Below are 12,456 nucleotides of genomic sequence, written 5' to 3'. Positions count from 1 at the left end.
CTTTGTTTTACTGACGTTATGTGCAATTGCTCAGAAGCATGAATTTTTTATTTGAAAATGTTAAGTGAGGAGTCATTCTTGCAACCATTCCTCCCTTCTAAGGAACAATTTTAATCTATCCTATAAGGTATCAAATGACTCTGAAAGAATTTACATTTCTCTTCAGTTTCATGACAAAACTGATTCATAATTTAAAATGCTTTAAAACAGAAACAAAATTACACGTTTTTATTCCAAACTGCAACAATTGAGACATATTGACTGTATTTATGACTTTATTGCTCATCCTGAATAGATGAAAACTTGATTTTCAAGTTACCCTTTACTTTTCTTCCAAATGTCTTTTGCACTCACAGAGGAAACAGAGATCTATGACTCCAAAGAATTCTTATGAATGCGATCCGTCCTGGCTTTCATACACATTAACCTAAAATTTGTGTATGTTGGAAGACCTAAACCACAGCCAAAGGGTGATCCACACACTGGCCATGCCATATTCCCTTGTGATAAAGTCTTATTACTTCTGTTCCAGCCTACTCCCAACATATGAAGCCAGGAATACTTCATATTCCACTCAATTATTTTTTTTTACCACCTGATCTCCTGAGGAAGGGGACTGCAGGTAGCCTCACACTATTACCAAGTTCAAAAGGTTGGGGCTGAGCTCAGTATGCATTAGAAATCCACTGCTAGTCTAACAAAACAAAGTGCTTACCTTAAGAGTAATATGAGTCATTAACAGCAACAAAAGGTGTTTAATCAGGAGGTTTTATCTGTTTATTTATCTTACCTAGTTCAGGTAACCAGGCACATTCAAGAAAGAATTAAGATATCTTCTCAGATTAAGAACAGACTTCTGCCTCTTACCCTGAGCACCATCACTTACACCCAGTTCACCCTCTCCCTAACTTAAGTCCATGACTACCACAAAGATTATGCCCTACAAGAAAAAAACCCATGCTTCAAACACCTTCCTCTCAATTTAAGAAAGATGCGAGAATGAAGACATTTGAATAAATCAGTGGTTGATATGGTCTGTAACAGGAACAAAATAGTTTTCCAGCTTCATAAACACATACTATTAACTACCATCTATACCAGTATTTTGCCCCAAGTGATAGTTATCTAATGTTTGATATGCAAGAAGCATCCTATAATAAAAATTTAAAACTAGTGATTAAGAAAGACATTTAAAGTTAATACCCCTTGGTCATGGCCTCCCCTATTATCAGTAACACTGGTCTGCCCAGGATGGCATACCAAGAACAGCATAAAATTTCTTGAACTATCTGTAATATGTTTCATGGACTGACTGATAGGCAAACAATCAGAAAAAATTTGTTTGTGGAGAGTATCCCTACCTCCCTGTAATGGCATTTCACAATTTGACTCATCTGCATTACGTTCCCTATAGCTTCTACTCAGAGCACAAAGACTACCAGGCTGGGCTGCAGAGACAACAATGGGAAGCACCTCTGCATACAAACAGGAACACCTGCAAAGAACAGAGAAATTAAACAGCATAAATTATTTCCATACAGGTTTTTCCAAAGATGATGAGGTGCAATTTCTCATTAACTGAGGTCTCCCTCCTGACAATTCAAATTTCTTTTCTATGGAAAATGCCCCATTTCCCCCCGGTCCATCCTGACCCACTTAGACAAAAGCCAATACTCAGCCCGGACACGCAAACTATGCTTGAGATCCCTCATTATTCTCCAGCCCTGCAAATGGAAATCTGATAATAAAATCTCCAGACCCCAGCTATGCACAGCCAGGGGAGAATTATACCACTATCTTCTCTCTCTCAAATCTCCCTAGCCAGAAAAAAACGGTTCAAATAAAGAACTAAATGAGTATTAGCAGCTCCCTCACCAATGTGGGAGAGAGGAAAAACCAAGGATGCTTAATGAACCATATTGTTTTTTTCAGATTTCAAAACACTGCCATTTAAAGAGATGTGAGATTTGAAGCCCTAATTAAGTAATATGCATAAATTTAAAGCAAATATTCACAGAGTCCACATCTCCAAACCACAGCCTGTGATTTGGCTAATGCAATGCTCCACTCCCACCAGCAGAAGTAAGTCTTAGCAGAGGACAACCTCCACACTTGGCTAACCCACTCCCAACACTAAACCTCAAAGTTTCTTTTGAAGAAAATCCTCCTGCCCACTTTCTCTCCTTTCTTACCTTCATTCCCTCCCTGTAATTCAGGGAAGACTGTGTTTTTGCTTTTGATTTTTTAGATAGAATGACTATTCTAAATGAGCATGGTTGCTACAAGGCCACCTCTTACAGCTTTTCATTGCAAAACAGCGTCATGCACCAGAGGTTCATTTCACTCATGCCACTCTCATTACAGGTCTAATGAAAATTTAATAGTTCTGCCATCTCATTTTCAGCCAGTAAAACTAGGAAAACACAAGCTTTTAAGGCAAAAATAGGAGAACCCAGGCAGCCTCAGGAGCAGCATACATGTGCAAAGAGCAATACTGCCCTTTGATTTCAGGACACCAATACTCTACACGGGGGATGGGAGAACCATCAGTTAAATGGATCAGATTCTGAAAAGATACAAATCATTGAAACACTCCTGAGGATGGGGAAGGAAAGTAACCAGTCAACTCTGGATTTTCACTGCATTTATTTCACAGGAAAGACCCTTGTTCTTAGTTTGTTGGGAGTTTTTTATCAAATCTTTCAAAAAAAAAGAAAAAGAAAGAATGAATTATGAGAGTGAGGGGCCTGTTGGTGCCAACTTCAACTGCCTTCAAAAGTTTGGTTTGTTGCTATTGGTTTATAGTTTTACATTTTTGGATCCTAAAAATTCCATCTTGTCCCTTCAGCTGTGCATGCAGGATTAGTTGGAGGAGTGACCTGGGCTGGTTTCACCATGTTTCACCAGTGCTCCAGGGGACTGGAAGACACAAACACTGAAGGCAGACACAATGTTTTACACAACAGAATGTTGCTAAAATTAGAACCAATGCAAACAGAGTTGATTTTTCATGACAGACTTTGCAAATAATTTTGAGAAATCCTTTAGGAAAAACCACACTGGAGATTTAAAGCCATCCAGGCAGCTCCTCACATCCCTTACAATGTGAAGGGAGATTATTATTAAGAGGCATCAAACTGTAGAAGACATAATTTGATTTTACAAATTAAGATTCTCTGTGACAGTCAAGGTTTGTTGATGAGATTTCCAAAGCCAACTAGACTATGCAACTCAACAGCAACAAAAAAAGAGATGCTGCACTGTGGAAAACCCAGGGTGTTTTCCAAGCAAAGGCATAGAAACTTTGATTTGCCTATACTCAGAATAGATTGAACCAGGTTACTTCCCTCAAAATAGCTGAGATATCCTTGAAAGGCCTCTTGATTTTTACAGTGCAGGTAACAGCATCTCCATGCATCTTCATGACTCATAGTGACACACATATTTTAGCTTACACAGGCTTATGAGACCTGACATTAAACTATTTTTGGTTCACTTTTGGGCTACTTTCTCACTCACCCACACAGAACAATAATGTGAATGAAAGTGTGTCTTTTTTTTTTCTTTTTTTTTGGATATGACTTCAACTCCCTGAGCTTAGGCTAGTGCTATTGTAAGCAGGGCATCATTTAATGACATTCACACATTTTTCTATCTTAAAAGCCGGTGCTTTTTTTGGCAGCATCAGACCTGGAACAAACTCTTCCAGATCCTCGTACCTGTGGGCACTTCAATTTTCCAGCCTAAATGTATTTATGACCATATTACATCCATCTACTTTTGAGCTCATTTCTCCTCATTTGCTCTTACCATGAGATGTATTTATAGACACTGATCATATCCCTTCTCAGCCTTTGTTTCTGCTGGATTATAAAAAAAATTTTTTTTGCTTCCTTCTGCAAAAGCAGTACGCCCTTTCTCCCTGCACCCAGCCAGCTCCCCTCTGTGCCTGTTTAATTAGGGTCTATCCTTCCCAGCATCCCTCCTCTTCAACACCCCAGCCCTGCATGGTGACAGTAAGGTGTTGGTCCTCCTGAATCAACATCCTTCTCCCTGCTCCTTCCAAGGAGCTGTTCTTATTAAAAGTAATCTGCAGCAAACAGCCAAGCCTGTAACTCTCATATTTCACACCACTTTAACTATGGCAGTGCTCAAGATCTCCCAGCTCTCCATGAAATGTCCTTCTCTCCCTGGACCAACAACGTTTATCACTTGTGTTGTCCTCTCAGCACAGTGATTTCTCCTTTCAGCATGGCCCACCATAATTCCTATTCTCATCAGTTCCCAATCACTGTACTTAACAGTAACAGAAAAATAGACAAACTGTGTCAGATCAAAGGTCCCTCCTGCCCAGTAACTTGTCACTGCCAGGGGACAATAGGATACATGTAACAGCCAGGAAACATACAGAAATTATACTGAGAGGTGATGCTATTTCATATTTACGTGTGCTATTTAATTTTTCTGTTATGATTTTGCCCAAGTAGTTTTCAAACCTAGTTAAACTTTTTGATATATAGAACATTTGACGTTAGTAAATACAAACATTTAATTTGCATTGACTTTCAGTGTCAAATTCAACCTTTGATGTTACTTCAGACGTTTAATGACTACAGTGCAGTTTTAGTCCAAAGCTTTTGGAAGAGGACACTCTAGCAGCTGTCTTATCAATAGAAGACCACTACATTAGTCTAGTATGACCTACTTCTGGTGATACAATGTCATACATATTTTTTTCATATTTGCTTTAGTAACTTTGTCCAGTATTGAGAGTTGTACTAAAGAAGGAGACAGGCATGGGAGGGTGAGGAGCAAATTATGCCCATCATTTTTATGGGTATTTCCCCTCTCACATGATCACTCTGGATGGGTAGGTCTATAAATACCTGAAAGTCCTGAATTTCATATGCCTTCATGTTTCACTCCAGCAGCTAAGCCGGGTCCACTTCCACCTTGCCAACACTGAAGGCTGCTTTTAAATCACACTCCCCCATCACCCATCTTGCCACTGCCCTTCCATCTCCCTCACTGAAATCTAACACAAACCAAATATTTAATCCTGGAACCATGTTTGTACTTTTCTCTCCTACCAACTTGTATGTACATGTAAAAGAACCTTTTACTTCATATGCTTTGCAATTTACAACCAAACTTGAACAGTTGGCAAATCCTCTCTGTTCCTACATTTTTTGATTTATCAGGATTTTTCTATCCCTTTTTGCTTATTCCTAAAAGCCTCCCTGAAGCAGTTATTTATCCAAAGAAATACTGAGCTCCTCCTATATAATATTCTTTCTTGCTTGGGATATTGATTTTGTTTAGGCAGCAGAACCCTGGGTTTCCATCAGGCACCAGGATAACACCCTGGAGCTCCCCTGCCCAGGGACTCCCCTACATGTTGCATTTTCAAAGGGGAGAGCTGGAGCTGTCCTGGTTACTGAAGTGGCAGCAATTCTCAGCCACCTCTAGGAAAGACCTGGCAACAGCACTCCTATGTCCTGTTAAGCACTTTTCCCCGCTGGTTTGCCACAGTTTTGTTACAGAAGCTGCCCATCCATCCCATGAACCAGAGCTACTCATCTTGTTTTGGGCATTCTCACATTTATTTTAAACTGATTAAAAGCATTAGCCTTGGTTGTCTGTTCAACAAGCTCACTCACCAAACCCAAGACAGCATCACCTATTACTTTTTTTGTTTTCTCCTAAGTCAAATAATGATGCAGTTGTTGCATCTGTGACTGTCTAAGCCCTTCTGATTAGCAACAATTGTTCTGCAAGTAGATCTGATTATCTAAAGAGTACCATAACAATAAACCCAAATGGAAATTGTATCCTTTTAATAGGAGAAACCTCCTTCATAGGCAAATTCAACCCATGAATCCTTAGCAAGATCCTCAGTGCTGCCCTCATAGAACTTTCCATAACAAAACATAACTTTGATTAATCTGAAATCAGATGAAGCATAAAATGCTGCATCTAGCTTTTCCTGTTTCCCAGCTGAAAGAGAAACTTACCTTCACCCATGAGAATCCAAAACCTGCTAGACTATTTCAAATTTCATTATATGCCACTGAGTTGAAAGCTTTACCCCTTATGATTTTGACAACAGCTCTACTTAAACAGTGAGCATTCAAATGATTTCAAATAAAGACTTAAAACGGACGAGGGCAGAAGAGATTCAACATGTTTCAAGGACAATCATTTTTTCCAGTATATTATCACATGAACATTAAAAAAAAAAAAAAAAACAAAAACCAAAAACCACTACCATCAAAAGAACAGATGAGGCAGCATGTATCTGAAGATTATTACTCTGAGACTCAGGTCCAATTTGCATCTTGTTTTTATCAAGCGTTTTCTTTTTTTTTTCCCCCCCATGTTTTCTACTTGCATGTTTGTCAATGAGGTGCAAAAGGTTAAAATTTACAGTGATTTTTATTACATCAACTTTTTAATAATGACAGATACAGTCAGAAGCTTTGCACTTCTATTTTTATTGTCTAGCCTACAACAGAGATGGAATGATGATGTCCCAGTACCACCACTGAAAGCACAGATCACCCGTGGGTTTCATGGGCTGTCACTCAGTTTCTTCATTCTTCCCCAATTTTGTATGGCTGAAATGACCACAGCCAAAGCAGAGCAGCACTAAGTTTCCTTCCTCAACAGACCCAAATGTGTTCCTATGTTTCACCACCATCCCTAAACTACTTTAAAATAAAATAAAAATACAACAATAAATCAAATCCAGTAAGTTTCCCGTTATCAGAAAAGTACCATCTAACCCTGTCCCCACCTACCTCCCACTGATATTAAAGAGGTATACAAAAAAGGTCTTACCCAGCAGGATGGGAATATGGCTTAAAAAAAAATCAGTAACTTAAATTTAATTTTAGATCTACAAGTGCTGCCAAGCACCACTTTATTTGTCAACAAAACATTTTGATTATTTGGCAGAACAAAGCAAGCTCCCTCCCTGCTTGTTCTACAGACATATTTGGCACTGGTTAATTTGTATGTCTTTAGACATATGTCAAGTCTGAAGCTGTTTCAGGCTTTAACCCTGCAGAACTTCTCTGTTTTAAGTACTTGTTTTTTCTTAAAGTGGGAACAGCAGCAAGCTAAAGCCAAGAAGGGATTTGGTCCTGCAATGAAATGGTTAAAAGTCAGACTCTGCTGATGTGTGCTTCTCTGATCCATTACATTTCTCGCAAGCTGAGCTAAGAGCTGAGCACCAAGTATCAACTGTAATATGATCCAAGAGTTTATGGAAAAAATAACTGCACATACCAAGCATGCACATTTAATAAGATTTTGTTTCCATTAAAATATTCAAGAAACACGATTTTTAAGATCTGCTTCTCTCTCTGACCGATTTTTAACGTTTCTCCTCCCCCTCCCCTAAATACACACCTCCTTTCCAAAAACCAAACCCTAAAAAAAAAAAAAAAAAAGGAAGAAAAAAGCAGTCCTACTGCAGGGAAGAGAGGCTTGAAAAACAACTTTGATTGGCACTTGGCCTGACCCACAGAGGAAGAAAAACAGTTTTTGGACAAAGAGCGCAAATATTTGAGCTCATTGACTTACAGGCTTTCTTAGCATTTGCAAGAACCGACCTTGAGCAAAATATGTTGGGAGAGATTGAATTAAAATAAAACCAAAACCGGCATCGCGTTCATCTTGAGCGCTCGGAGACTCGGCGCATTTGAACAGCTCAGCAATTTTAATTCATTTGCACTGGACAAACAAAAAGCACCTCCGCTAATGCTCCCCGTGAGGCAGACGTCGGGAGCAGGGGGTGCAGCCGCCGCACCCTCCGGGGGCACGGGGGCTCCGTCAGTCGGGAAGCGGCCGGGCACTGCAGGGATGTGGTTTGGGGGCCTGGCGGGCGGGGGGCTGGCAATGCTCCGCTGCTTTTCTTACATTTTCAAAGCTCTGATCTCAGACTCCCCCGCCCGCACAAAGACTTGACGGAGGTCGCGGCGATGAATTTCGCCGGTGAAATACGGGGATATTCAACTTTAGGAGCGCGGCCCCAAGTCAAGCCCCCCGCCCCGACGCCATCGGGGCGGCCGCGGGCCCCCCAACCCTGGGGATGCGGGGGCAGCCTGGGACAAGGGCAAGTGACAGCCGTCCCAGGGGGGGACAGGGGCGATGGGGGCGCGGGACTTGGCACCCCTCGGCACCCCCTGGGTTCCCCTCGCCCCGCACCCCTCTACCACCGCCCAGCCCCTACTCCCCGGGCACTCACCTCATGGAAAGCCCTCACCCCACCGCCTCCCTCCGCCCCACGGCTGCCCCATTTCCATCTGCTCACGCCACTGTGGCCGTACGTGTCCCGCCCGCCAAGTCTCTGTCCCGCTGCCCCTCGCTCCCCCAACACCCCCCACGAGCCTCTCCCGCAGCTCCCGTCGCCTCTGTGCGGGCACCCCCCGATACCTGTCTCGGCACCTTCCGGCAATTGCCGCACACCCGGTACTGCCCGGCGGCGGCGGCAGCGGCGGCGGCGGCGCTGCCCACGGGTCCGGAGCCGAGGCGGTTCATGGTGGTGGGGATGGCGGCGACGGCCGGGCGGGACGGGGAGGCCCAGGACGCTCCGCGCCGCTCAGCTGCCCGCACCGCCGGCCGCCCCCATCCCCGGCCGCGGCCCCAGCGCCCGCTCCGCGCCGCCGCCCCCCGCGCACACCCCCGCGGGCCCCGCCAATCCGCGCCGCCCGCCCCGCCCGCCGCCGCCGCCACCGGCCAATCGCGACGGGCCGCCCGCCGCCGGCCAATGGGCAGCGCCCGCTCCGGCTCCCATCTCCGGGCAGCCTGCGGGAGGGGGCGGGGTGGGGGGCGGGGCCAGCTCCGCGGAGGGGCGGGGCCGGTGGCGTCTCTGGGCAGCCTTGGGCAGAGAGAGGCGGGGCCGGCGCCTCGGCGCGTGCCTTTCTCTGGCCAATAGGGTGAGCTCCATGCAAAGCAGGCGCAGAGGCCCCGCCCCCAGGGCCGGGGTCCCGGCGGCCGCGGCTCCCCAGGGCCGCTCCCGCTCCCCCCTGGAGCGTCCCCGAGGGTCCCGCCTGGGGCCTCCGCTGTGAGCAGATGCCGACCTCAGCCCCCCACCCCAACCCCTGCCACCCCGGGGACAGACCCCGGCCTCGCCATCCTCATCCTCTCGAGATAGCCCGCTTCAGGGGCGGGGGCCGAGCTGCTCTCCCTGCCAGAGCGGCGGCTTGCACATGCAGGGACACGGCTGCGCTGCTGCCCGGCGGAGCGGGATGAGGTGTTTGCTCTGAGGGAAGTTGGGAGCACGCATGCGAGAGAGAGTGTGTGTGTGTGTGTGTGTGTGTGTGTGTGTGTGTGTGTGTGTGTTTGTGAGTGTGTGTTTGCCTCAGGTCGCCGGGATTGTTAGGGATGATGAGTCAGGTTTTCTAGGCTCCATGCTAATGTACGGAGATGGAGTGTATAATTAGGACAGAGGCAAATCTATTATCTGCAGCCTCGGAGAGGTGGGGTACGAACCTCTTTTTTTGCATCACGGCATCACTGCAGTTTCCCTTGCCTGTGTGCTCTTTAGCTTTTAAGTGCGCACAGAGGAGCTTCAGCATAAGCAGTCCCGCCGACGTCAATCAAAGTTCATTAAATGTCGAGCGTTATATAACTCCTATTTTGAAAGATGATGAGATAGAAGGGTTTTATTTTTTATTTTTTAATGGGAACAGAATGCTATTACTCTACAAAATTTCTAAGCAGATTTGGGATGTTACATGGTTTTCAAGGTTTCTCTCGGAGAAAGAATTTTAAATCAGCTGCTTGAGAGCTGTGATTTGCTTTGCCTGGGAATACTTTCTATTTTTGCAAAATGAAGCGTTGTATAATTTAGTCAACTGGCTGGCTAAAAAGGGCACAATGCAATTAGTAATTTACATATCTTAAAGGAGACTGATTGAACCTACATCTGCCTTTGAAAACTACTGAAAAGTTTCTCAGCTCAGACTTTGCCACTATAAGTAAAACCACATCCACAGAAACATTCTCCTCCATCCTTTCCCTTCTATCCATTTGAAAAGGGATCTTTTCCTCAGGCAGAGCCGCCTTCAATAGACAGACACTCTGTAGACTCCACTGTTGGGAATGCGTCCAAATGTTACAGTCACAGGCAGCCATACAAAATGCTTGGAGAGGAATACACGGAAGGGGGTTGCTTTTTTTTGTTTTGTTGTTTTGTGGGGGTTTTTTTTACCCCCTAACAGTGTACTAGAAATGACATCCCAACATGAGAAAACAGTTTGTTTGCCAGAGTGCAGGTACTTGTTGTGCCATGTCTGAATCCCACACACTGCAGCATGTTTAAGCCAGGGGAAGAGGGTAGCTGAACAGATTAGTTTTCATCGTCTAATCCAAATGTAATGCCAAAATTTAAATAAACTACGCAAATGATGTAAACAGTCTTTCATTTCTTGCTGAACTCCATGATAATGTTACCTGAAATAGGAATTTTAAAAGAAGCAGTAGAGGATCAGTGTTATTAAGCCACAAGCAAAGTGGAGTTTATTTTTCAGCTCAAGTAAGATCACTTTGAGTCATTTGCTGTTAAAGTATTTGGTTCAAAGCTCAAACCCATTGGCAAGGATGGTAGTAGTTACGTTTGAAAAACAGGTAAAAGAAAGATTTTGGCTGAGTTACTCCTAATATTTAAGATTGGAACATTTGCAAATACTCAGATTTCAGTAATAGCATCCATTAATTTATTTTATATCTACAATGGCAAGTACACATGACTAAACATTCTTAGAATCCTGGTTGGGACCTATTCCCCTGCTGAAATTATTTCTGCTTTGAGTGACAACTTCAGGTTTTCAGCATAGTCCATTAAACCCAGGAAAATTTTCCATTACCCAGGTTTGAAAGTTAGGCTGACTTGTAAGGCACTTTAAAATTCAAGAAATTTGGTATCTAGTCTCTGTTCTGCCACAGATGTCTTGTGAAAGAAAGCAGGACATGCATGCCTAGATGCTTAAGTATTTGGTTGACTAACCCTTAATTAAACAAGAAGCACTTAAGTACCTTTGTGGCTCCCAGTCTTGCCTTTCAGTACTTCAGTATCTGAGAAATGTCAAGAGAAACATAAACTTTGAAAGTGTTTCATTGTTTTTGGAAACAATACAGCAAATAGAAGTTGCCTAAAACCCTTTTTTTGCCCTCAACAAAAATTCTGTTGGATATCTTTTCTGGAGTTAATTTTTCCCTTCTACAATTTTTTTTTAATAAAGAGTTTTAATGCTAATAGAGATCAGACATATACTTAACAGGGCCAGTGCTTACCCAATATCAGTCTTAGAAAATTAGTGTATAGACTAGAGACAATATGACAATTTTCAAAACACCTGAACTCCTTCTAGATGCCGTACTTGGAAATGAACTGCTGGGGTCTGTGTCAATGCTCCTGTAAAACTTTGGTTTTGTGCTCTGTTTACAGCATCTGCTGAGTCCTGCTGCCTGCAAAGGCTTGTGCATGTGGGCCTGATTTTGAGCTCTTGGATTATTCCATTTTGGGTTAAACATGTGCATAATTTCTTCAGAATAAAAGCCTGTCTTTGTACAAGCTGGTTTCTTGGTGAACATATCCACATTCTTGAAAATTCTCCTTGTAAGCTTATTGCTCAAAGTATGCAAAAATATCCAGTGCTCCCTTCACAATTGCCTGGCAGCTTTTATGATTCAACTGTACCTCTCTTGCCATCCACTGCTATGGATTTCCTTCAGTTTTTGCCCAGCCACTGAGTCATAAAGGAAAGCAGAATGCTGAAATTAAGATGTACTTGGGTTACAAGCAGCATGGCATCTTGACCTGCCTGAAAATTTTACAAAGTTTGTCAGTTCTGTAAAAAACCAAATCTGTTGTCTCTACTGAGGTCACCTAGATGGGCTGTGAACTATTGCTGTGTAAGGGTAAGGTGGAGATATTTTTTTAATCTTGATGACGTGGGGCATACTGGCTTGAGACCATCACATCCTTTCACAGACATCCCTGACCTGCTGGGATAGATTTGCACAAGTGGTTACTGGTTTAAACAGATTTTTATCATCAATGATCATAACTTTTGCAAAGTTTAAAAAACAAACACTATGATGAAACAGCAAGGCAGGAGAAAACTCACAAAGGAAGTAAGGATTACTCTGCCTCCTGAAATCATCAGATGCATTTTTGGCAGACACATTGCAGCCAGGCGTGGACTGCTGCCCTTGCCATAGGAGTAGCTGAATTGTGAAGGCCTCTGCTAGAAGGTCAAATTTCTCCTAATGCAGCCTTCAAGTTAACATTGTTCAAACAGATTGCTGAGAGACACAGGTGCATCCAAACATTGAGCTGCCTTCATCCCCCAGAGCATATACTCATGCTGTGTTTTAGCAGTGTGATACCACCTTTGAACCCCCTGATGAGGCTGCAGTATTTCCACCTGGAATTTGGACAAAATG

The 12,456-nt window shown here is 43.5% G+C and overlaps 1 protein-coding gene across 4 annotated transcripts in view; it reads right to left on the bottom strand.

Moving 5' to 3' along the window:
- The window catches only part of SESN3 (sestrin 3), a 38,715-nt gene extending 30,012 nt beyond the window's left edge, over positions 1 to 8,703 (bottom strand). Inside the window, exons 1-2 of one of the 4 annotated variants that reach the window (XM_086882059.1) lie at positions 8,440 to 8,668; positions 1,362 to 1,495 (exon numbers count right to left, since the gene is read on the bottom strand). In XM_086882059.1, the coding sequence (XP_086738185.1) occupies positions 1,362 to 1,400 (39 nt within the window). In that variant the 5' untranslated portion in view covers positions 1,401 to 1,495; positions 8,440 to 8,668. Of the gene's footprint in view, positions 1 to 1,361; positions 1,496 to 8,439 lie in introns of all 4 variants that reach the window. The other 3 variants (XM_086882061.1, XM_086882058.1, XM_086882060.1) reach the window with 3 other exon arrangements.
- Positions 8,704 to 12,456: the final 3,753 nt, after the last annotated feature.

This window comes from Cyanistes caeruleus, chromosome 3, assembly GCF_971803275.1.
Source record: "Cyanistes caeruleus chromosome 3, bCyaCae1.hap1.1, whole genome shotgun sequence".
Taxonomy (NCBI): Eukaryota; Metazoa; Chordata; class Aves; order Passeriformes; family Paridae; genus Cyanistes; species Cyanistes caeruleus.
The sequence above is the reverse complement of the archived record's forward strand: the minus strand, read 5'-3'. Positions and strand labels throughout refer to the sequence as shown.